This window comes from Anarhichas minor, unplaced genomic scaffold (genome assembly GCF_050575085.1).
Source record: "Anarhichas minor isolate MPS153535 unplaced genomic scaffold, ASM5057508v1 ptg000010l, whole genome shotgun sequence".
Classification (NCBI taxonomy): Eukaryota; Metazoa; Chordata; class Actinopteri; order Perciformes; family Anarhichadidae; genus Anarhichas; species Anarhichas minor.
The window spans coordinates 13,553,792-13,580,697 of record NW_027466456.1 but is presented as its reverse complement, the minus strand read 5'-3'; the positions used below and the strand labels follow the sequence as shown (position 1 = coordinate 13,580,697).

General features: G+C 41.8%; 1 protein-coding gene across 4 annotated transcripts; it reads right to left on the bottom strand.

Moving 5' to 3' along the window:
• Nucleotides 1-248: 248 nt before the first annotated feature.
• rfx2 (regulatory factor X, 2 (influences HLA class II expression)) lies at nt 249-26,906 on the bottom strand. Of its 4 annotated transcripts, XR_012953137.1 has the most exons (19): nt 26,740-26,906; nt 16,009-16,132; nt 15,328-15,417; nt 13,917-13,999; nt 13,013-13,283; nt 11,700-11,774; nt 10,793-10,974; nt 10,474-10,593; nt 9,324-9,445; nt 8,341-8,459; nt 5,226-5,338; nt 4,945-5,096; nt 4,244-4,341; nt 3,681-3,830; nt 3,334-3,542; nt 3,080-3,233; nt 2,927-2,969; nt 2,212-2,393; nt 249-2,030 (listed from the first exon to the last, which is right to left on the bottom strand). XR_012953137.1 is itself a non-coding variant. In XM_076088295.1 (18 exons), the coding sequence occupies exons 2-18, from the start codon at nt 16,114-16,116 to the stop codon at nt 2,272-2,274; spliced, it is 2,211 nt and encodes a 736-aa protein (XP_075944410.1). In that variant the 5' UTR covers nt 16,117-16,132; nt 26,740-26,906; the 3' UTR covers nt 249-2,271. The 4 variants fall into 4 exon arrangements, 3 of the variants coding, with proteins under 3 accessions (XP_075944410.1, XP_075944411.1, XP_075944412.1); XM_076088295.1 differs by having other exon boundaries at nt 249-2,393; XM_076088296.1 differs by lacking the exon at nt 11,700-11,774 and having other exon boundaries at nt 249-2,393.

Below are 26,906 nucleotides of genomic sequence, written 5' to 3'. Positions count from 1 at the left end.
TGTGTTCTGAATGTCAGAACCTTTCTTGGATTAGAGGGGAAAGGAAAACATGTGAGTTAAGTTATCTGGAACCGAGTTGAAACTAGGATTTTTAAATTATGTAAATACTGTAGAAATCTCTGGCGCATCTCAAAAGATCAAACGAGTCATGCGTGAGCAAAATATCTATTACCAAACCTTAGAAAAAGAAATGTTTGTAAATGTGATGTTTGTGATGTTGATGTTTAATAAAAAGAAATGTGCTCAAACATTTTTGGTTTACACCAATTTATTACACATTGTGACCAAGTACAAAATACAGCTGAACTATGCAGTTTATTACAGACCATCATCTGTCCTTAGGATAGTTAAAGTGTAGTCAAGAACGGGTTTGAAAATGCACAAAAATAAGGGTTCAGTATACTTGTAAGAAGAACCAAATCTAGTTCAATAAAAAATAATCCTCCGCCAAAAATCTAAAACAGCCTTACAAAACATTACAAAGTACATACAGAAATTACTTTTTGCTCCAAAGCACTTGAAGGCAGATTACTGTGACGCACAAGTTACAAAAAGCCTTAAATAACTCAAGCTCAAGGATTCTCATCGCTACCACAAAATCGGGGGGGGGGGGGGATAAATCAACCAAACCAATTTCAACACAAAGCTGATGATCAAATCAGAATAATTCATATAAATAAAAATTTATTTTGTGAAAGTTTAATAGCGTACTCGGCACCGTAAAGCCACAGTAATCATTGAGTTTCACACATTGAACAATTGAATTGGAAACAAATTTATAACACACACACACACCAGTCTAATCAATTACACATCAAAGCATATTCTTCTGATACAATGTGACCAACCAAGTACAGTGTGAGGAGAGAGATTAGGCAAAGACTGAAGGCCACTGAGCACACACTTTCTACATCATACAAAGATATATATATATATATTTAAAATGTATTATCAACAAACTCCCCAAATAACACACTGTATTTTATATCTATTTTAAACAGAACATAAGACTTTAATCTGAGTAACAGCATGAGGTCAAAATATCTGAAGTCGGGGGAGCGTGTGCCGGCTCAGATGCCAACGAGATCCTCTTTCTGTGTTAGAGTTTTGGTTTTACGGGTCCATCGCTCTAACGTGTGCTGATTGATCTTCCTTAAATTAAATGTACAACCACTCTGTTAATCAGGAAATAAGGCTCCATAGAGAGACCAGATTCCAGTTTAGACTTTAACATACCGTCTCCATTAAGACGAATCATCTGGATTTATTCCCAACTCTGTGGCGGTTGAGTGAACCACCACGGGTGTGCACATATGAGTCCCTGTATTAGAACTTACTGAATGCATCCTTCCACTGAGGAGCAATCACAGGATTGAAACCATTAGTAGAGAACTATTTACAGTGGGAGACACAAAACTGCAATAGTGGCTACATTTCTTCTTTTTTTTAATACTTCCCTAATGTCATCTGAGCCGAACAGAATATAAATCTATTGAGGTAAACAAACCAACATCTTACACAGCCACGGTAGCATACTGGATTCCTGACTACTGCGACACTGAGGCCCTACAGAGCCAGGCCTGTGGCTATGCTGGTGGGAACGACTGAGGGAAAGGTCCTTTGGGTCAGTAGGTTGCATGTTGTCTTTTTTTAAATGTATTTTTGTTGTGCGTGTGTGTTTGCTACGAGCTGCAGCAGAGGCAACAGGGAGTATACACACCTACACACTTATCAATGTTAAAGGTGCTTTGAATGTCTGAGGTTTGGAGACGATACATTCATACTGCGGTAGAGGCACAGCTGAGGGACAGAGAGACATCGGTAGTGGTGGTTTCAAAGTTAGCGATCTAAGGCACTCAAATGACACTATGGCACAGCTAGTTAAGATTTAAAAAAAAGAGAGAGAAGAAGAAGAATCACAAACACCACACACCACCACTCAAAGTTACACATCCAATAAAAAGGTACTGCACGTAGTCATTCACAGTTGCAACAAAAGCAGAAAGAAAATGTAGACCTGTGTTACGCCCCTGTGAGTAAAAAATAAAAAGAAGAAGAAGAATAAGTGAACTTCCATGGAGAAAGATCACCGTCCATATAATTGCTAGTGAGGGAAGGACTGACATTGCTACTCTCCTCTCTATGTACATTGCACACACTGACTGAAGAAGGACGCCGTGAGCTCAGCCCCAAAAGCCACTTTAGGTTCACCTTTTTAGAGGGGGATGCTGGTCCTCGTAGCCTTGTAGTCCGGCCCCGTTCAGACTTGACTCACATCTCCTGCAGAGGGTGGCTCATTTCAATCCTCTCTCTTTTGACAGCTGGTTCAGTAGGCCCCCTGGACGCATCGGCATCACTGCCAAGGTCACTCATCTCATCAGAGAAGGATGCATCTAGTGGCACAAAAACGGCGAGGGAATGTTAAAATAGTTCATTTCCATGTCAACTGTTAGCCTAAAACCAATCACCGTATAACCGGTGCAGAGAATGTAGGACAACAGGAGTAAAGGGACAAATACAGCTGGGTTTAAAGCTATAGTACAACTCTATTCCCACGATATTAAAAGATCACACAAAGGATTGTATATTAAGCATTTAAATAGCAACTCGTACCTAATTTTCTTATTGTCAACAAATCCCATTGAAACACAAAAACATGTAACTAATCTAACTGTTATTGTCCCCAAGTTTGGCTTTGGTGGACTAAGTCATCAGACATTTGGGGGTAATTGTTATATTTGCCGACACAGGAAATACTTGGTGGAAAGATTTATAAAAAATGAACGTACAAGCGACTGAACACTGTTGTATTTTTTTTAGAATATCACCAGAATGATCCTTTTAACATCTTTTGAAAAACCCAGATCCAGTTAGTTCGGCCTCTCAGTTAGCACAACCAGACTAATAGTGTAGAATACAGGCTTACCTTTTTCCATTAGTGATGGCATAATAGAGGTCAGGTCACTGAACTGTGATTAAAGAGATGAGAGCGCATTACTCAACAAAACAGAATGTATCATTATGATTAAAATGCTTTTTTGAACTAGCGCAGTTTATACATAAATATCTTCTTTCTTACCTCTCCCATGACAGCAATAGGAGTTTCTCCGGTGGCTTGAGCCACTCTGTGTTCCACCAGGTAAAACATGTATTCATCATACAGCAGGCGAATCAGGTGGAAGGAGCCAAAACTGGCTGCACTACGCAGGGTCAGGTCTCTGATCACCATGGAGCTACAGGAAGAAACAAACAAACAGATAATGTATAAAATGCTGTTTGTAGTGAGGAAAGTGAAACAAAGCCGCACTAGTTCTCTGCCCCCCCCCCCCGTACCTGTAGAAGGACCATTTAAGCAAGAACTGGCGTGCAGCTTTGGGGAAGCTGGGGCTGCCCTGGTGAGGCTTCAGGACCTGAGAGACCACATTGTCGAGCCAGGTAGCCCACTGGTCCAGAGAGCTCTGCTGCTGCAGGGTGACCTTAAAGTCCTGCTCCAGACGCTGCACCACGCTCTCGTCACACTGACATACCCATGATGCCTGCTCCTGTTCGACACAACAAACACACCCAACCACATTAAGCAAGAATACACAAGCAAGAAACGGAAAACAGAGAGTTGACGGGAGTCGACAGTCTGCAACATATGACATTTTTTAAACAGGGAAGCTGTGAGACGTGTTAACCTGGACGTTGGCAAAGTCCACCCGGTTGAGGTCGGAGAGCATCTGGTTGATCTGGGAGGTGTTCTGGAGGACGGCGCGGGCTGCCTGGGCCAGGTGGTTCAGACTGGTGTAACGCCTCAGCGTCTGGGCAAAGGCACTGACCACCGCCACCTACACCAGAGAGACAGAGAGTCCACGATAAACCCTGAAATTTGATGTCACTATGTTTTATTATTATAACCAAATTATGTCTTAAAGGCAAGATGTTAGAAACTAGTGTGGGTTTCAGAAATTCACCAAAATGAACACGGTGTAAATGTGATGCTGCTTCTTGCATCTACATAAACTTTAACACTCTTTAATTAATGCGTCGATCAAATCTGGTGTTCAGCATCACTGTGTGACAGGTTCTGTGCATAGTAATATATGACACTAATATATGACACTCATGGATCAGAAATCAGCCACGTGAGATGATTAAAGGTAACTGTCGAGATTGGATATGTGAGGAACTGATCTGCGCACGACACGTCTTAATATCAAAGTGTTTATAACGGCTGTTGAAAAGGAGATTTTCTTGTTACCTTGGTGCGAATAATCTCTTGAGGAAAGTTGGTCATGGCATTAGTCAGCCAGCCCTCCAGACTCTTGGCAAAGTTACGGATGGCCTGAGTGAGAGTGCCTGAAGACACAGAACAGGGTTACAAACAGACTTCACTACAATCATAAGTAGAGTTGTGCAAACACAGCCAAACTTGTGTGAAATTCAAGCAGATCTGGAAAAATAAAATAAACTCCCTTATTGCCATCAACGTTTTATTAAACACCTAATCATTTGTGCTTCAACATTAATTGAATGGCACGGCTGATACCTGTATACTTGACTGTTACCATGGCGTTAATAAATACGTGCCCAACAGTATCGGTTTACAACCCTGCTCAAAGAAGGGACTCCTTTATCTGTATGAAAGTACAAAAAGTAATAAGATATTGTTTGGTGTTGAGCCACCTTGTTACTATTATTTGAGCTGTAACTTTAACATGATGTTAATAAAGGTCTTGGCTGATGTGTTAACTGGTCACTGTTGTCTCACACAAACAAACTTTACTACACTGTGTATGCATAACACATGGTATTGAGGTTTCAAATAGGTAATACTGGAACACTGAGAATTAGACTTGCAAGGATTTTGGCAACCACTGACAACTAACACATGTTTTTATACATTGTACTATTTCATATCTTTTTAAAATCATAATGAATACAAATATCAACAGCACTGACTGGGAACAGGACGTAGCACATCAGGGATGAGGATCTCTACCAGCGCCTGGTAGAGGATGTGGTCACAGCTCCTCATCCATAGTCTGACCGGTTCATATTTACACAGAGACACCAGCTTCTCTCGGGGGATCACACCCTCCATGTCGTCATCACTACACACAGACGGGAGGAAACATATACAATCATTATAAATACTCAGCAGACAGTGGGGTAAAAAGGTTGAAGTAGTAGTTCTCTTTTCAACATTGAAGCCTCAGCTCTTCCTGTGTACGTCATCTGACCTGTTGGGGATGGTGGTATTTCCGTCACTAGATGGCGGTGTTGAATACCAAAAGGTCTGCCAGAGTTTCTCAATGTAGTGGAACTGGAGGTTCATTACCACATCCAAAGTAGCCTGCAGGAGAGGGGGCAGGAAGGGTGGGGGGGGACAAAACATACAGAGCTGAACCATGGCAACCAGACACACAACAAAGTTTCTACAGGCAGGCAAGCAGCCTCTCGCTCACTGCAGGCCCTCCTGGTTAGACAATGAGCCAGCTCAAACACAGCTCCCTGCACATTAATCATCAGGAGGATCCGAGAAGCCACGTTTAGGCTTCATCTGGAGTTTTTGGGGGTTGATTTCACTCAGTTATTTTTGATCTTGGTTTCCTTTAAAGAGCAGATTAGTATCATAGATCTTCGCCGGCATTTACCTCCTTTTAGCAGCAAGGCGCTGACCTGAACTAACTCACTTGATTTCCTTTTTCCTGTTCATATGTATGAGGCTCTTAGAAAGCAGAGTATGCTGCACTCAAGTGAACACTGAGGGAGTGCAAGGGAAGCTGTGGCAGGCTGGGGAGCTAAAAGGATAAAACTACAGTTTCAGGGCTTGGTCAGAGAAGAAGCAGCAACCTGGGTCTAAACTCTAAACCTGAACACGCATACATCAAAGTAAAACAATAGAAGTTATTCCGTCCGCCTGACTCCACATGAGGTCAGACTCTGTTGTTTCTAGTTCAGTGTATCTCTACGTTGAGCGTACGATCCTCTCCTGACTCTATGTGGCAGGACATGCACTTGCCGCTGGATCTTGTTACACAGCAGCGGAGGCTTCAATCACATGATATGTTTTTGCTTCCTCTCCAGCTGTTGCCATGGCAACCTTGTTTACGGTTGCCCCAAGCAACAGGTCAAACACAGAACTCCAAAACAAAACAAAAAAAGGAGAATTCCCCATCCCCGCTAAACTAGAGCGGTTTTTGCCTCCACAGTTTTTGGGCCACACAGGAAAAACAACTTGCCCGACAAGAGAAGAAAAAAGTGCGGAGGAGAAATAACACATCTATGCACACACACACCACATGTGGTCTACAGGGTGATTTATTAAACACCTAATCATTTGAGCTTAACCATTAATTTATTGGCACGGCTGACACCTTAATATTTGACCGTTGTTACCATGACATTAATGAATACATGGCCAACAATGGATACAAGTCCATTTACAGCCCTGCTCAAAAACTCCAACTTTAACTGCATGAAAGTAAAATAAGAAATAAGATTTTTTTTTTTTTTTTTTAATGCTTTAGTCAACTTTATTTGTGTTGTAACTTTAAATGATGTCAATAAAAGTCTTGGCTAATGTGTTAATAGGTCACTGTTGGCTCACAAAAAAGTGAAATGCATCAACATTACACAAAGAGAGCAATGAGAGCTGTGAGAGTGACAGAAATGCGCTGGCAAACAAAGACAGGAGCCCATGTGCCTGTCCACAGACAAGGCAACACAAAGGCCCAAGGGGAGGCCACCACAAAGACACCAAGATGTCCACCCAGCGCGCTGAAAGGTTAATTGGCATGTCTTGAAAGCTGCAGAGAGATGAAAAGACGGCTGGAACAAAGGGAGCGTGGTGAGGCTGGACAAGGGAAGGGCAGGGATAATATGATAAAGCCAGAGCACCGCTGCTTTAATCACAGCCTCTCTCCTGTCTAAAAAAAAAAAAAAACACCAAAATTTGAATCTTCAATATTATTTCTAGTCTTCTCATTGCCGGTGCGTTTCATCCTGGCGGGTTATTCTTCTGCCTACTCACATTCATTGTTCTACCAAGAGACTATGAGCCCTGCAACCTGTGAGATGTCATTATGCAATGCCCTGTTTCTTCATACTGTATCCTCTTACAGTTCTTCATCGATGTTTGTGTTGAAGCTGGACACCTCTTGACTGCTGTAGTTTGCTTCCATTGTGCCTCCTGTTTCAGGATATGTACGTGCACTTATTAAACCAATACACTATGATAAGGCACGCATTATTCTAGATTTTCGTATTGTAAAAACCAAGTATAAAAAGTCCAAAACGAACAATGATTACAATACCTTTTTCAACCACTTAACTATTTTTTAAGATGTATGTGGCACTCAGCCTCAAGCCCACTTGTCCCTAATCAAAGCAAATCTTTAAAAACATAAAGTATATATAGTTAGATTTTTCTTTAAAGGCTCGGTAGTTATTTGCAACTGCTGGGCACTGTTGTTTTAAGCAAACGGTACTCATGCCGGAGTAATTAGTGTATTTGTTGAGGACTATTTTCAGCAGCGGCTTACAACACATTTAGTGCTCTAGTGCGGTCATTCACAAAGACGGGGTCGGGACCAATAGGTGGGTCGCAAGAGATTTTTTGGGTCGCCAAATAAATTTGTAGAATTTCCTCCATAGTCCTTTATTCAACATTTTCATCTGCAGTAACCCTGGAGAAAATGACGCTACTTCTCACTTGATTTATTACCTGAGTAAACATTGTAAACATGAGTTTATAGTCTTGAACACTAGGTTTGAGTCTTCTTCAACACAGCTTGATGTTCGTTTAGTAAATTATGGTCCATTTAGAGTAAAGTAGACCATAAAGCGGAGTATGTTTTAGGGCGGGGCTTACTGTGATTGACAGGTCGCTGCCGCTACCAGAGCTGTATACAGTGTCACTACGTCACTAAATACAGTCTATGACGTTAACAAAGCTGTAATTTATCAAACGTATACTGCTTCAAAAATAATATTCGGTAATGCGGGAAGAGCAGTAAAAATGGTCAGGAACGTTCATTTACACACAAATTTGCTCTGCTTACAATTTATAGATAAGGCATGTTATTAATTAGGTCGCGATTGTTTGTCATTTTTTAAAAAGTGGGAAACCATTGCTCTAGTGATTGAACCATTGCTCTAGTGATTGAGCTGGACAGTGTTTGTGGGATTGTCTCAAAATAAACTTCAGTGCTAGTGATCCTGGTAATCAGAGAACACGTTACATCATTTGAGGCAATCACACTTCACACAAAAAGCTTCATACATTTTTTCCACATGTGCAGTAATACTCATGTTAATATAGCATCAGTCACAAACACATTCATAGAGCTGTACCTCACAGTGGTCTCTGTAGAGTGTCTGCAGTTTCTTGATATCATTCATGTTGATGCGCTCAGGCAGAGGCTGGGTGCCCAAGTCAGGAGAGGGAAATGGAGGCAAAGAGTGGGACGTATCTGCATGAGACAAAGATGTGGACAGGTGTCACTCATTTCAGTCACACACACACACACACACACACACACACACACACACACACACACACACACACACACACACACACACACACACACACACACACACACACACACACACACACACACACACACACACACACACACACACACACACACACACACACACACCTCTCACTTTTATAGTCCTCAGTCTAAACCTGTTATTCTCCTCAGTCTCCTTATGTCCCCTTTGTTTTGGTCCCTGTCTTGTTTTGTATAATTCCTTGGCGTGTGTATGTGTTTATGCTCTTGCCTGACTTGTTTTGTACTCGCTTTTCTACACAATGTAAAAAAGGGGTCCTATGGACAGATACTCCAATCTTGACTGTGAAGCTTTCCAGCCCCTTCAGGGTGATCTTTGGTCTCTTTGTTGTCTCTCTGATTAATGCCCTTCATTTCCTGTTCCGTGAGTGTTGGTCCTCTTTTGGCAGGTTTGTGGTTGTGCTTTATTCTTTACATTTTGTAATAATAGATTTAATGGAGCTCCGTTAGATTGCACACGGGGGTCACTAATAATGTGACTTCTGAAGGTAATTGGTAGCACCAGATCTTATTCAGGGTCTTCGTTATTTTCTAAGTTTTTTAAAACAAGTTTTTATTCAATTTACCAATTTGGACATTTTTTGTGTACGTCCATTACATACAATCGAAATAAAAACGTATTTAAATTCCAGGTTTTAATGCTACAAAATAGGAAAAAGGCCATGGGGGTGAATACTATAATGGTCTAAACAAACAAGATGCTTGACGGTTAACGATCATTAGTATTTTTGTTGACACTGCAGGTGATACTCCTGTCCTTACCTATGTACTGCTGGTGGTGTTGGCTCTGAGCAGCCACAGACTGCTCTGGAGTGCTGTTACAGTTCTGAGAGCTCCCGCACAGGCTGTCAGACATGCCGTCCACCTTCTGTAGAGGTTTGAATCTATACACGCAGCAGAAGACACAAAATGTATGTTAGTTGGGTTTTGAAGGACGAGGAAAACAGGAATAATAAAAAATATGCCATTGAGGGCTGGGACTATGCAGGTTTTCATTCCAATGTAAGCACATCCTCAACAAAAGCTACTTAGTGAATAACCAGGGTTGTGATTAAAAGGAAAATAACATTTGAGAACAGTTTGCAATATTGTTCTGGTTTACTGATACGCTTCTTCCCATTGTTGCAAAATGTTTTGCCTTTGAGATGCTTCTGCCTCAGTTCGGCGGGTATTTCTAAAGGTGAAAACCAATACATACATAGTGTAAAGGCAACGCAGTAGTGACCTTGAGACACACACTACAAAGAATACTGAAGAGTAACTTAGAACCAGGCGGCCCCTCTCTAATTTAAAGTTTCACCTCTGAGACAAGGTGTAGTTGGAAGTGTACTTGTACATGTAGACACACCCAAAAATAATGTCTTGGTGTACTGATTGACCCTGGAGTAAACTTCTACCTTACTGCAGCAAGGTGAGAAGGTAAACCACTGAGGTTAGGGTTAATGACTTTCAGGGGTGTTCAGTTGCTCTTTCAACATACATTCAAACCTTCGCTACCAGAGTTCTATGAACAGAAATTCACTTCTTTGCCACAATAGATGCAACTGGTATCAACACCTTTCAACGAGTATGTTTTGGCAGCACTGACAGCAGTCCTGTTCTAGCGTGAGAGGTAAGAAGATGGGTGAGGAAAAACAAATAGAACCACGAAAGAAAATGAAAAGGGCAAAGAAATAGAGAGGAGGAAATTAAGATGAAGCAGCAGTATTGGCTATGACAATGAATGTCATCAAAAGTGAAATTGTATCAACACATGATATGCATTCAAATAGGCACTTAAAAAAAGAATTGCCACAGAACAAAATAACCACAAAATGGCAAAGGATGAATGGAAACTGGCTGAAAGTTGTGACGAATGTGACGGAGCAAGACAAGGAAAAGTTGAAACCGGCAGACAGGGAGAAATGCTGACCTCTGTTTCTGGTGGACAGGCTGTTGCCTCATGGCCATGTACTGAGTGTCTTCCTGCAGCCTGTTCAGCGGCGAGTCTGGCTTCACCCGGATGCCGTAGTAATGATACTTAGAGTTGCCTCTGGTAGATTCAGGAGAGAAAAGCCAGAAACCAGTGAGGAGGAGAATACTTGCCATCAGTGTAATCACTATCATTATCCTCTTCCATCAGCAAGTCTCCAATGCCTATAAGCATCATCATACCCGTCATATCTATAATGATTACATGATTACTGTTATCAGCATCTTCAGCATCGGCAACAACCTCTTCCTGTTTGTACCTGGTACCGAGGCGACGGGTCCGCAGGCCCATGAAGACTGAGCGGATGAGCTTGCCGAAGGAGGCTGCGTTGACCGGGTCCAGTTTCTGTTCCTGACAGTGCCGTAGGTAATGGTTGTACAGGGAGCACCGGGGCAGGCTCACGCCCTCCGCTGTCTCATAGTTGTCCAGCAGCCACTGCAGCTAAAAACACACACAGAAGAAGACACAGTTGCACAATCGGTGAGACCCAGCAAACATACTACTCTCTGTGACACCTAGCAAGAGATGAAGAGGAGCAGTGCATCTTATTGGCACATCAAAAGACAGATAACACACACACACACACACATCACATAACCTCCTGTTTTAGGAGGTTAAATACCAAAGAGACCACTGCACTCCTGCTGTGGCTACGCTTGTATTCTTGACTGAACCAGGAGAGACTACAGCATAAAGAAATGCTGATTGAGTGAACACTCAAACATCTGAAGTGCTATTCATTCTATTCTCCAAGGCAAGTTAATATTTCCCATGTGAGTAAAAGAGTAAAAGATGGAAATACTACATGAATCTTCTTAGATTTCATTATAATCGAGTCACAGGGAAGAGTCATTGCAATAAACTTTAATGACACAGAGTGTAAATCATGCCTTGGTGAAAAACCAATCAATTTAAGTCCATGCAGGGTATTAAGAAATAAACACAAGATGCATTATTAAGAACAAAGTGATAGCATATGCAAGTTCAAACCAAGGATAACAACTATTTGGAACAATTGTGCATGTCAGTGGGACAGTGCAAAGTAAAGTTAGCAGCAGGCAGCGTGTTCAACGTTGCAGGTCGAACACGCTGCCTTCAGGTTCAGCTTTTGTTTGGTTTTTATTTTCCCTCATGTCGTTCTTGAAGAAAGTTCCTGGTTGACTTACATGGCTGTTGAGCAGGCTGCTTTTGTGACTTGCAATTCCTTCAGACTTTTGGAGGTTTTCAATCGCCATTTCAAGCTAAAGAAAGAAGAAGCATGCAAAAATAAAAATAAATAAAATAAAAACAGAAGAGGGAAGAAGCAGGGGAGTGAGAGAGATAGAAAAAGAGAAGGGAACAGAAATAAGCAGGAAAAACACACACAAAAAAAAAATTAAAACAGATAAAGGAAATAAGACTGTTAGCAAGCAGCCAGATCTTTGCATTTCCATTCAAATCAGTCGGTGTTGTAGCCAAACCTATTATGGGCTGACAAAAGCATGCAAATCAAGGGACTCATTGGGTTAAGCTGCTCAGTGACGGTTTGCGGTCAGGCACTCTAATGTATGCAAATAGGAACCACAAACAGGGGCACAGGTCACGTCAAGTTTGAGGACAACAGGTCAACCATGTCTAACCTAACCCCACCCCCAAAAATGTATCTCTGAATTCATATTTAGATCAACAAAGAATCAGATAGAGTGAGTTGTATCTACAACATCAGCAGGAGTGCCATGGTACAATGCACAGTACACTGCCATATTATTCTGTTATTGGGCAAAAAAAAAGAAAAAAAGAATGGAGTCCAATTGGTGGGCAAAGTGAATGACAAAACCAGGGACATTCTGTTGAGCCGCAGAAGAAAATCAAGTCAAAAAAGAAAAGATATGTGGTACTGCAGCCAAACTGGAGACATAGAAGAAAAGGAAAAGAAGCAGGCAGCGTTCCAAACCTTAAGAAGGCTCCAGAGGGCTCATAGCCAAATGGTAATGAGCCCCAGGGGTTGCTTTGTTTCGCAGGGCACTCAAGTGCCTGTGAAAACCTCTGAAACAAGGCATTGCTGAATTATTTAAGCCAGTGTCCCGATTCTACAGGCCCACTGCTCTGCTCTCTATGCGGTACTGCAGAGCCATGAGGCCCCAACTCAGGTTGCCGTAAACCCTGTCGGTCTCTCTCTCTCTCTCTCTGTCTTTCAGCCTGCACACAGGCTCAGGTAGCAGTGATGACAGTTATACGCCATATGGTAGTTGGGATGTCTGCTCAGTGAGGTTGTACTAAGAGTTAAAAGTAACAACTTATTTACATACTTTAGAAAATAAAAACTGGGATTTGTCCACATAGCAGCTACGAAAGACAAATAATCCCAGGAGTATATTTGGTGAGTCACTCAGTCTTTGTTGGTTGTGAACCACTGATTTCGAGTTTGTTTGTTGTTTTTACGAGCATATAAGACCCTCGCTATTGGAGTATCACAAACATTGGTCTGGGTGTTGCTCACCATAGCTGAGGAGGAGCGTGATGAGTGCGATATGTGGTTGCGGCTTCCCTCCATACTTCCTCCATGAATCAGGTAGGCGCTTCCGCTGGAGATGATGTGGCTGCTGCCCACGTCCATAGCGATGCCCACCATGCCGTGAGGGGGCACCCCACCACCGGCAGAGGAGACCACCGTGGTGACATGAGCTCCACCGGCCTGCGAGTCAAAGTACGTGCCCCCACTGCTCTGCCCATACAACTGAGCCTCGGGGTTGTAGGAGTAGGCTGTTCGGCTGGGGAGAGATCATTGTAATTAGGAACTGGGATGCATTTCTGTAATGGTGCTAAACAAAGCACATTTAAGGACAAATGATGAATTGTAGGAGGCCAATGAAGAGCATTTACAATCTTTATACAGTACATCATCTTGCTTTCAAAGACAATAATAAGAATATAAAACTGGTATCGTTGGCCTTGCTGGAATCAAAATACATAAACTGTGAAAAAAATCACTTTGGCTTTAATTAGCTTGTTTTGATTAGAGCTTCTTTAAAAGCAGTTGGCTATAAAAATGATGAGAAAGGTGTTGTGGAAAGCCGCACTTGTCCTTGCTTTCTATTCAGCACATATTCATTCATAATTCAAGATACATTTTTAATTTGTAGTGGAGCCAAATATTATGCACAGTGCCGTGTCTGTTTAATTTGAAAAGCAAAAATCTTTTACAGCACGTTAGCGTCTTAAATTAACACAGTGGCCACCAAATTAAACTATGGTACCTTCTTTTTTTTTAAGTTATTGCTGTAATCTATTTCAATGTAAACATTTACATCACTTGGTTAAATTCAACTTCATGTCTACTTTAACTACACAATGAAAAAAATGTATCCTTTGATGTAATTATGAAGTAATGCAACATTGCTTACATGGTTCCATTGGTATACACAGTCTCTCCACTTTCTCCTACGTATTGGACCTGGGATGGGTAGACATGTTGCACCTGCTGCACCTACAAAGAGACAACAGGAGATCAAAGCGGGCAAAGGAAAATCTTTATTTATGTTTCCCTATTTGTACACATGTAAGTCAAACTGGAACTAGAATTGTAAGAGTAACTGACTCTTTTTAATCTATTACAGCGTGCACATGAGGTGCAATGAAAAGGTCTGTACACCCCTTGTTTTTTGCATGTTTACTTGTCCAAAACAACAACAAGACACTGCCTTCTAAATTGTGACCTACCAAGGTTCTTTATGAGGAGGTTCGATAATACTTGAAGTGTAAAATAAGTACTTTATTTCAAAAGGGGACCAGGACTTAAAGTGATTTAGTGAATGTTTGATGGAAACAAAATAAGTTGTACAAAATAGAGTTGATTACAATGTGCACTTTCCCTGTTATTTAAAAACAAAGTTGGTAAATTGAATTGATTTTAACGTGAACTGATGAAGACATACATGTGGTTTAATAAAGATTAGCTTGATTTGACAAACATCACAACTTATAACGAATGATAACAGCAGTCTATCTGCTATTGGCTAATGTTGTAACATGTGGCATCACACGGAAATATAAGACATGTACCTAAGACAAGCTAATAGTAGACAATCAGGTCAACTCCTGGTTTTCACCATTGGAGTAGACGCTACACATCACAAAGAAGTCAGGAAGGGATTTGGTTCAAGCCCCCAGGAATCACCAGACTTTGCCGTATTATACACTGAGACCCAAAGAAGACGTTTTGCCATATGCATCATCACAACAAACAAGCTGTAAAGCTCAGCAAATATCACACACATTAAAAAAATTGTATTTCAACCACCAACCATTGGGGCTAATGTTGATTTAAAACCTACCAAGAGTTTTATTAAGATGTTATTTTCATGTTATTCATGTACGCAGGCAGTGGGCCAGGCTCAGCCAGAGAAAGACACTTTAGCACACGAGGGGCACAGCAAGCAGGAGAAGCAGTTTGGCACAAGCTCGGGATGAGCAGTGAATGTGCTGCCACGTTTAGGATCTTCATTCAACAAACACGGTTTGGTTACTGTTTAACTTGTTTACAAAAGGTCAAACCTACAACGCCCCTGTCTGTTATTATTTAACTGAATGAAAAACTCATCAATCACATATTAGTAAGTGACACAATTAAGCCTGGGTGAAGCTAGCTATATGCTTACTTGCTTATTGAGTATTTGTGTTACTTTCTTGTGGAAGAAAACACAGTACAGGTCTCCAACTCAGTCACAAAATAGGTTGATTTAAAATAGTTGTAAAACGTCAAGGGGTGTACAAGTATTTTCACAGCACTGTATAAGTATGTACAGCACTGTGTACCTGCTGAGAGACCTGTTGAACCCTGGGTACTGACAGTTGCTGTACTTGTCCTCCCTTCTGAGCTGAGCCTGTAGCTTGAACCAGCACCCTCTGTGTGGATACAAGACATAACTCAATTACATAGGTATGCACGTACAATCACACACGTACACACATAATTGTAAACATATGACAGTCAACGAAAGACGGGCAAACCCCCCCCCTGAGATTTTAAGCTAGTGCTAATAGATTTATGCTCGTATGACAAACATAAATGACCACCTCTCTCTGCCAGTCACACATCCTGAATGTCAGTACAGGACAGTGGTGTGTTAGTACAGCACTGCATTGTCATAGTGTACTCCTCTGTTGTCGTTACCATGTATCCAAAATAATGTATATATATTTAATCATATATTTTATACTTAACATTTGGAAATAAATAGGATGGAGCAGTAAAAGCTAGAGTTGGTGCTAGCTGCTAGCTTGACAGCTGTGAGGACTAACAATAGCCATATTTGTTGTTTGCGTTCATAACAATCATTTTAGGGGAGTGGCTTTGGAGGAACTTGTTACTGACTTAGCGACTTTCTCGTTACTTTTACTAGTTTTTTAAGTTTACTAACTCTATCTTTAAGGCATTACAGACTTCCCCCGTGTGTCCTGTCATTCCAGTAGCAGCAGAGTAGAGGTAGTACCTACCTGTTGGGAGGCTGGCACCGGCTGTACCACAGGGGCCTGAGCTGATGATGAGGTCCGCAGCGCTGCCACGCTGGTCGTGGTGTCTGACCCTCCTTCTGAGCTCTGCATGCTGGGTAGCAGGGGACTGTTGAAGAAGTGGAAAAGAGAAAATACATGAAAAGGGAGGATTTAATACAAGACTGAAGAAATAGTCTTACAGGTACACTGGAGCATTTCAAGTCCCCCCCCCCCCCCCCACCCTTTCTCTCTTGGAGACACCAGGGCATTCATTGTGCCCCAGGGGACTTCTGGCTTTACCAAGTCAAGCTGAATCAGTGCCCACCTTTGGCCTTAATCACTGGCAAAATAAGCAGCCCAACAGTTTTACACAGACACTGCTGGTCCTGCTGACAGACCGAGGTGGAAGAGTTACAGGACAGGAGTTCAAGTTATCAGCGGGACTGAACTGCTTCCTGAGGACCAAACGCACTGTCGCCACTCGGCTTTCCACTGGGTGACAATGTGCACAGCATAGCAAAGGGGAACTAAAAATGGAGTGACACAAAGGCTCTCTAAAAAAAAAAGTACAGAGAGGGAAAGAGCGGGAGTAAGGCCGGGACAAGAGAAGAATGGAACTGTGAGGGGGAGTGAGTAGATAAAAAAACAACTTCCCCACTCCCTGAAAAAAAGAAGAAACTCAGGGGGAAAGATGAAAATGTCAGTGGGGCTCCAGCCCCTGACAGGGTCGTGATGATATCCAGCGATTGTTTCGTATGAGAGCTGTTCTCTGAGGACTCCAATAATCCAGCTGATATGAGGAAATTCCTCAATGCTTTGTAAACGTTTGTCGGTTGCTATGGTGAGGAATCCATGACAACCACCCCCAACTCAACACTCCTCCTCCTCCCCTCCCCATTCACTCCTCTATCCCCCCCTTATAAAGCTCTTGCACAGGAACTTTCGAGTGCGACCGCAAAGAGAAGAGGGGGAGGAGGATAAGAATAAGAGAGAGGGAGGGAGATACGGCACAGTTGGGGGGGGGGGTTGATTTGATGAGCAGAAATCCGGGAGCAACAGGAAACGTCAGTAAACGAGAGAATGGTGTTCACCTGGAGCCACAAGCTGCTCTAGACATGCTAGTCACAACACAAGACATGCAAGATAATGTTATTTGAATTGACTGGAAGAGATCTGACGAGCACGACTTATGCTGCAGTAATCTGGAGGCTGAGCTATCAGACACAAGCAACAGGTGCACACTTGTCTTTTGGCTTTCTTGAGACTCAACCTAAAGTTTCTGATGGAGCGGCACCATTAAAGCCTCTGCTTACAAAAGAATTAAAATGCTCTAAATGTATCAATTAATAGCACTGCTGCCTTACATCATCTAACAATGACAAACAAATCTAACAGATAAGAGAATAACTAAAAGGGCTAAATTAATCCGAATCAAGTAACCCAACCGGTGACGGATAGGAAGAGGAAATACATTTAACCAAAAAGTTGTTTTCACACCAAAATAGGAATCACATACTCTTTGGTGGAACATTTTCAGAGGTAGAAACGATGCTGATACAGGATAACACAGTTCATTTATACAACTGCCTAATTGTTGGCACTAAATACGATACGATGATGAAAATATCAGAGACGCTGCAACAAAATCTTTCCCACAGGCAAAAGGAGATTGCAAAGGCATATGTTTTACTAAAAAATGGTTTCCTGACGGATCTTCCCACTCGAAAATAGTGATCCGATACCCAGAATCGAGCAGGACGACTTTTGACACAGCTCAAGATATTGTTCCGGCATTTCACTTTTTATTTCAAATGTTTCAAATGTTAATTAAAGCATCAGTCTGCCAATTACAGCTCTCTATGTTAGGCGACCAAAATACAAAAGAAAAAGAAATACAAACTGGCTGTGAATGTAACATTATACTTACACCTGCATTACCTGAAAGAACCAAAGGAATTAAACAGATGGACCTTGACTAGATTAACCTTGATAAATACACTACTTGATTTTTTATAACCAAGAGCACACACATTTGCTTAACAAACGTCCCTGCTATAGCCACACAACTAACAGTTTTCAAACCCAACTCACAACAGTGTTCACCTTTACCCATCAGTAGGAACTTGGAGGGATAATTAGGGTTTGGAGGGCACTAATGTATGCTATATCCAAATCAGAGAGTATACCTTTAAGACAGAAACGCAACAGATTTGGGTGTGCCACCACTTGTATTTTCCATGTGAGGAGATTTTGCCAGAGGCAAAGACACTGCTCTGCATTCATGACTAACAGACTGAGTGGAGAAGGCCTATGTTGAAACTCCTGATACGTGTCAATCTTCAGACATGTGGTCCCAGCACCATCTGCAGTGCACCTAAGCAGCCCTCTCTCTTCAATGTATTTGTTAGCACAGGGCACAATTAGCACTGAGATGTGAAAGCTCTCAAAAGCCATTATTTTTCTTCACACCTCTTTTTTATTGTATGTCATTAAAGTACCAAAAGACTATTATTAGAATGATGCAAGCACCAGTAGTAAACATTTCAAAAGTCACTACAATGCTAAAACATCTTTATAAAGAAAGGGAATTTGTCTATGGAGTGTCACTTGAGTTATAAATGCACTTAATCCCATCATTTATCTTCAGAGTTTTCATTTTCACCAGAGGAAGTGACACAAGCCTGAGGGATTCTCTGTGCCATTAAGGAGTGGGTGGCATGGCAAGATGGTGGTGGGGGGGGGGGGGGGGGGGGGGGGTCAGGAAACACTGACCTGCACAGTTTCCTCCATTAAAGCATTAGGGTTAGTATTAATATGTATGGTGAAGTGTGCCAAATCATTGACTAAAGGGGGACAGACAAGAGTGCAGGCAGAGAGGAGTCTTTTTTTGCTTCGTGCTCAAGGAAGGTCAAAAGCCACACAAATACCCCACCAGCAGCTCTGAAAGGCACAAAGGTAGAACACAGCAGGAGACACGGCCGCAAAATAGCTCCTCCGGATGGGCTTCAACCCAGAGACAACTTCACACACACACACACAAGTCTGTTTTCATGTCTGGTCTGTGAGCCTGGTTTCATTCAGGGAAATCCCAGATGAGCACTTAACAACATTACAACAACAGCCCCTCCTTTCAACGGTTACCTGAGTTTTAAAAGCTCAACGGAAACAAGAAAACAAACATTTTGAAGAAGACCATAGCCTCAGAAACCCTCCTTAATGCTCGGAGCCTAGTGGTAACAGACCGCATTCAAACATGTGTCACTGACAGATCGAACTTAAACAGGGCTCAATCACAGGAAAACACATACAGATGTTCAATTAGAAGCCGGAGCCCACAGTCTTGGCTCATGTTTGCACTGGCCCACATTGTTTGCAGAGCAACAACGGTTGCTAGTGGCAACACCGTCCACTCCCGTTTCCAGGAGCCTGTTGCTATGCAACCAACAGAATACTTCCCAAACCAAACAATGCCATCCCCCCACCTGATCCCTCTATCTCACGCTAAGTAGAAACTTACAACAATAAATACTATGTAAGCTATTCATTTCAGACACCAGGGGACATGGAGGTGGACTTGTTCCCGTGTGTCTATGTTATAGTTATAGTATTAAAGTTATATACAAACATTCAGACTTTATGCTGGTTTACACTTGATTGAAGAGGACAGGATGAAGTGCTCTGTGTTTGTCTCTACTTGGTGCTCAAAAGGAGGAGGAATGTTGAAGTCATCAGGGAGACAACAGTCTATTCTTTATCATGTCACCCAAAAACAACACTTTAAGAAGCAGTTGAGTCTTTCCAAAGTTCCTTCTGAGGAGATAGTAAAACCACTTGAGCCGAGCAACTAAATAAAGCAGAGATTTCTTTCAGCACTGTGCATATGAATCCCTTTGTCACACCTTTAATAAATGTACGAGGACCCAGCAACAGGTCTTTGATGAAGCTTCAGCATGAGTTCCCCGATTTGAGAATTATATATTTTTCTAAACGCAAACAAAATTGTGATTTTGATTTTTTTTTCTTCTTTGGTTTAATTTTTAAAAAACTATAAGATCACAGAGGCACACGCGCCCACACAAAGAGAGAATTAAGATATGATCAGAGATTTACACAACAGAGGCTGGTCTTCAAGCCTGTCGCATTAATTCATGGCTAATCCAATCAAAGCAGCTCTTGGGGTCTGTAGATGGCAGAGAGAGAGAGAGAGAGAGAGAGAGAGAGGCACAGACCTCTGTCTCTGATCCAACCCCCCCCCCCCTCTCTCTCTCCAACTCCCCCCCCTCCCACTGACCATCTCAACCTGTCACCATGTGCGCTGCAGGCCCAACAGCCACAGAAAGAAAGATCAAACCGTTGCCATGGAGATTGTGTGTCCCCCAACGCCCCCCCCCCCCCTTCTATCCCTTTACAGATTCCTACTGCCCGCCCCCCTGGCCCTCATCCTTAACATTTAACATCTCCAGATACAGAATGAGGATTTGAAACGGAACATTTTGACAAAATAAAATGGAAAACATATTAAAAAAAGACGACCAGGGGAGATGGTCACAGCTGGAGGGAACCCAAACTACTATTGTTACGTGTGGGCGTCTGAGCCTTTCACGGGTCGTCATCAAATGTGATCAAAGGCTGCTACTGAAGACACGAAGGAGGAAACTTGACTCAAGTCACCTGCTGCTTCAGGAGACTGAGGAGTTACTGGGAAATGCTGACAGTTACAGTATATATATATAATATCTGTTTTATTCCCCATTTTCCACAGCATTATTAATACTTGGCATACCCCAAAACATATTCCTGATCATGATCCTGGAATGACTTGATGACAAAATATATCACAAGACATTTGAGTTTGCATGTGCTTGGTATTATCAATTTAGACGACGTAGTTGTGTGTCACAATATCTCGATATATGATTTCATCCTGATATGATTCCACTGAAAGACCAGAAGTTATTGCATTGAACTACAGACCATGGTCACAGCTAGATCCAAAGCACATAGTATGGGCCCCTTTAAAACGTTACATGCGAACATACTCACAAGACAACCAGAAAGAGCTCAGAGAGCACATCCCCTTCAGGACTGCACAATCCGAATAACAGAATATATCAAGGGATTTAAAACATGTGGATTTCTTTTAAGCAAAAACAGTACTTCACAAGAAAATGGTAATATATTTCAAAGTGAATGACGATTTTGAAATGTCTTATTGTTTTAATGGTGCATTGTATCCACGAGGATCCTGGATATAGATCTGTATCAAAACCCTAACCACGTATTCCACGGGCAATGGCCGATCTTTTCACTTGATTTTATGAAATCTGTTAACAATTTCATGAGATTTTCCTGCTAAATATCAGACGAGTAAAAAGAACTTCAAACATAACGTGCTCATTGGAGGTAATGTTGCGGCCCCTTTTGATTCAAAAGCAATCCCCACTTGGTTGAGTAAGGTAACGCTTCAGCATCCTGTTGTGGAGTATAACGATACTCACACTAAAGCTCTCTAAATCTGCTTCCACTTGCTCTTTTACTGTGTGCTTCTATTTCCCAGAGAACCACATTGTGCAGAGATGACCTAAGAGGCTGGCAGCGGGCTGCCTCCATCGTGACCCATGGACCTGAGATAAAGCATTTTGTTACACTGGAGGAGTCGGCCTTTTTGGGCAAGCGTTCACTCCACACAGACATGATTTTGAAAATCATCATACTGTACGTACAGTATGATGATTTTCAAAATCATCATACTGTACGTACAGTATGCTTTCACAGGCACTACTTGACACAAACATTGAGTCACCAGTTAATGCTGGAAATTTGAGAGGGAGCCAAGTGTTTTCCTGCAGTGAATACCGCATCAGGCCGAATACTTGCCATCAGATTTAAGTATTTAATAACACACATAACATAGTAATACATACAAATACAGACATGATCTTAAGATATTAACATGGGTTTACTCTGCATTTGTCATGACATACCAGAATAGTGGTCACAACTAGCTGGGTCGCTGCCATCTACTCAAGTCTGCAACTGTGTTTTTTTTGTAAATTATACTGCTAATAACTACAGTTGCGACATTTAAATTGAATTGAATGAGTTTAATACAGTGGTGCTGTCTCAACACTGGTGAGTCAACATGGTGCAATGTCAAAACGGCAACTTTTAATCAAAACTCATACTACATCATTTTAATTAAACTAAAATGCAACTTAAATCCATCAACCTTTAATACAGAAACTGAACAAGGTCTGGATTTTGAATCATCTTTTCTGCAGCCAGATTCAGTGGCATGCTTCAGATATGAAAGATTGTGAGTTACATAACATCAGCAGCATTCACATCATAATTCAGCAAATCCCATTCAGTGTCATTTCCAGACCATTAACCATTAAATTACTTAAGGATCTAACAAGTGTTCCTGCATAGCAATTTGCATCTAAATGGCAATCAGAGATCACACAGGATGACATCCTGTCTCTTGGGTCTATATATATGATGCTCTTTAAGTTCAGATGCTATTTCATTTTGGGGTTTGGGCTGAAATGTTTTATAAAATTTCAACATTTCCAAGATGAGAATCCAGGTTGGTTTGACTATTTTTGTCAGTGGCAACACTCTTCAGTCAGGCAACACAAATGCTTTTAATTCTAACATGAAAACAATTAGCATACAATGCTGCTTTTAAATTGAACATTGCAACATTAACATTTGTTCTTCTTTGACGCTAGTGAGTGGAGGGAAAGGGATTCTCAAAAATCAGGAATGGGATCTGAGGGCAGCACTATATAAGGACATCCACTATTTAGCTAAAACCGGGTTTTTTCCACCTGTGACAACAGCGTCCTCTGCACCAAATCTCGTAACTAAAGATGAGCTTCTTAAAAAGGTACGTTGCAGCTTATTTCATCCAAAAATACTGTCTGGGTCTACTCCTTTGCAAACCTGGTCAAATATCACTCCACTTAAGGCCGAGTCCTGGTTCTGGTAATTACTTTGTGGCAGGTTTACACTGACAGAAGTTCTTTTTTAAGCCAAATAAACATCTCTTAACAAGCTAGCATGAAACTCGACAAAGGAAAGGAATAGTGAGGAGAGGATGGGGGGCTGCTACTATCCCTGTCTGGAAGAGTGTGTGTGTGTGTGTGTGTGTGTGGGGGGGGGGGGGGGTCAGCCATTGTAATGCAAATGTCACTGCCTTGTCTGCGGTTTGTGGCAGGAAATTTAATTAGCAGTTGTGTAGCTACGATACAAACAGGTGGAATGCTAAGAATGCTTCTGATGACACACAGACAGACAGAAAAGACAGGCTGAAAAACATTTCATTTCACAACGTGTTGCAACTTGTTGCCATATGCGAGGGCCAATCAGTAGCAACATTTTTTGCTATATGACAAGATTTGTTTCTTTGTATCCTAGCAGCGTAAGCCTACAATGGTTTCCAAAATCTTTTTAGCTGGAAGACGTGATGCGAGAGTCACGAGGACACTTGAACTACTTTCCTTTCAACGGATTCTTAGAAAATGGTAACAGCACATCTGTTGAATGAAAGCCCTTCACAAATAAATGAATTATAGAGATTATGAAACTGTAACATTGTGAACAAATGACACTATTAATTTCCACTTAACAAGCCCCACAAGGCATTCTCCTCTAACTTCCTCTGCTTTGCTCTGTGACTTCCTGACTGGAGTTATGGGATAACCCATTAAATGTGTGTTAATATCAGACAATGAAATGTGCAAAAGCCAGGCAGTTCAGCTCGCACAACAGGAGGTAAATGCAACTCAATATGATCAAGTGTAAACAGCAACGGCAGTGACTGGGTCCATGTCTATATCTGTAGCAGGCTATTGGATTGAGAACTTCTCCCCGGGGTAGCAGTAGGCCTCATCAAGATGATCTAAATACAGCAATGACAAACACACATACACAAGCACATCCACACAGCACACTCATGTATGTGCCTCACACTCACACACACACACAGAGAACATGTGACCAAAAGCTGTGTCAGGACATCCACTACCCAAGTGACCACTGCAGCTGTCCTATTGATAGCTGAACTGCACTGCACACATGGGTCCATTAAACACTCAAAATGGCACACGGGTAAAGGCGGACACTGCTACGGACAATCATACAAGCAACTCCACAGATGACTCAAAAACAAAAAGGCGAGAGGAGAGAATGTTATGCCTAATTTTCTTTAAATCACAGGCTAGTGTGGCAGCCAGTGCTAAAAATGGTCCAAGGCACAACCTCGATCACAGGCTGCAGGCTACACCAATAAAAGGCAAGGGGAAATGAGGATACAGACAGATTACAAGTAGAAAAACAAAAGAAATCATTGTGCCGCCCCTTTCAAATTGACATCATTAATAATTTCCCGTATAAGCCTTCTAATTAACTGCCCAACCACCAGCTGCTTTCCACTTTGTTTAAGTCTCCTTTCTGAGCACCATTTCTTTGTGACCTGCCTCTGCAAGCCAACGCTATTCACTTACTACAAAGAGAGAGATGAAAATAACCTGATTAAAAACACAGACTTTTAAAAGAATAACATTTCGCCCCCTGGCCCACTCCATCCTCTTTCTTTCCATGACTTGGGTGTTTTTGTATATCAAGTTGCCATGTAAACATAACAGTGTCACGCTCAAATTGGGGGGTGGGGTTGGTGGGGGTTACACACAGTCTCATTGCTGTCATCTCTGTATGTTCTATGTAGCTGAGGTGAGTTGTCTGACCAATCAATGTCAATTTCTTTCTCTGACACTTACTTCAAAAAAAGTTGAGTCTTCAGTTAATTAAATTCTTTCCTCAAATATTCTGGCCAAAATGGAGTAAAATCATGGGGGAGGAAAGCTTCATAAACACTACATTTGAACCTCTTATATGGCCGAAATATTAATTATCATACTCAGTCCTGTGTTTTGACCTCTTTGAACATAACAGGAAATAGATATTGGGCTGCGTCAATAATCCGTTGTCTCTCTTCTTTTACCGGATATACTTTATGTAGATACTGTACACATCTGAAAGTTTATAGCTCAAATCTTTAATAGCAAGCACGAGCAAAGAGTGTATTAATTAGAGAAATTGTCATGCTGCAAAGATTCTTCCTGATGTTTCAGTAGCAAACAACATTACAAATGACCGAGCACCTGACGGCTGTCTCGGAGAAGATAGTCCATAAGAATTGATGTATCTCAGGGGAAAGAAAAAAGGGTATGCAAAGAACAGGGACCCAGCCCCAGCAAGACCGTGAAGCTAATGAAAAGGGGGATTTAAAAGCATTGGGGGTCCTTTCCCTGGGTTTTTCATTATTGCTATAGCACAGATTGATATGAGCCTTCAGCTCTGAAGAGGTCAAACAGCAACCCTAATGAGACCACTTAAACAATGAAGCACAACACCTCGACTATTGGCTATTAACTAGTCTCCTTTGGGCCTGTCCAACTGGCATAGCATCATTAAAACTGGAAAGATTAGTAGATGCAGCTTTAATTTCACTTGTGATGAACTCAGTGAGATTCGATCAGCTTAATATAAAGTGCACAAGTGTGTACTAAATGGTGCTTAGTTTTAAGAGTGCATATAAAACCGTAACGTTACTTTACTAACTCGCTCACCCAAGATTGTAAAAACAAGACAGACCAGTTTTAAAGAGCCATCATAGCACCACCTAGCTGTGTCATATCCAGTTATTCAAGCTTCTGAAATAATAAAACCAACACAACTTTGTGAAGTACTTTGGTGTTTGGTACGTTGAATGATCTGATTAACAGAGATTAGTTGATTTGTTTTTAGAGTTTATTGGAGTTCACGTTAACTCTCTCCTGAGATAGAGACCATTGGAAGCACCAGGTTTGGTCAAGTTAACGTTTTTAGCGTCGTAACGTTGCCGCTATAAGTTAATATACGTTCTCGACTGCGTTATAGTTTAATTCCTTTAACGATCTAAGTTAATGTATGCGTAAAAATCACATCAGAGGAGCTGGAAAACTGCAAATGAAATGGAAGTGATCCTCCTGCTGAGTGAACGCTCGCTCGGAGCGGACGTTAGTTGCAGATCGAGCACCAGGACTAACGTAGCTAACGCTAGCTTAGCTACATGTCCACCTGCTTGAATACGTGTCTTGAGAAACATAAACAAGAATCTAGTGAGTCATGTGTGGTGACGATGAAGACAGAGCGGCCGTTACCAACGAGACTAACGGCTCAACTCACAACTGAAGTCGCACTCATCGCTGTCGGTAGTTAGCATTAGCTTCACTGGTAGCATTACCATCCATCCTGCTGGGACTGAGCTCGACACACACACACACACACACACACACACACACACACACACACACACACACACACACACACACACACACACACACACACACACACACACACACACACACGCACACTACACAACGGAACAAGTGTAAAGTGATATTTAATCTATTTTGAGTTGGAGTAACGTCGTCGCTTTGTTTGACGGGTGGGTTTAAGTGTAGCAAAATTAGGAAGCAGAAGTGAAACAGATTTTTATCGAGGTGCAGAAAGCTGTTGCAGCAATAGGTGAACGTCAGTTAACGTTAAACCGTCCTCAACTCGGGGCGGATGCTTCACAGAAGGGAAAGTTGTGTTGTGGAGTATCACCGGGACACTAGACCCCAGAGCAGTTGTCTCCAAATTAAGAATAATTCCGCATTTAAATCGTTCAAAGATAATAGTCACCTTTGTGTTGATAAAAGTTGTGTCTCCGCTCTCTTTCCCCTCTCTCCCTCTCGCTCCGTGACTTCCAGATGCTGCTGCTGTTGCTGAGTGTTGGTGCCCGTTGGTAAGTAACTGTCTCCACGGCTACAGTCACTATGGCGCGACGGGGTCTCGAGGCAACTGTTGCT

Bases quoted from the DNA above. Each gene is read 5' to 3' on its own strand.
- rfx2 (XM_076088295.1), bottom strand. From the start codon at position 16,116: ATGCAGAGCTCAGAAGGAGGGTCAGACACCACGACCAGCGTGGCAGCG. The intron at 15,418-16,008 runs GTAGGTACTACC...GTATCCACACAG, and splicing joins CGGTGCCAGCCTCCCAACAG to AGGGTGCTGGTTCAAGCTAC. The intron at 8,460-9,323 runs GTAAGGACAGGA...TGTCTCATGCAG, and splicing joins ACACCACCAGCAGTACATAG to ATACGTCCCACTCTTTGCCT.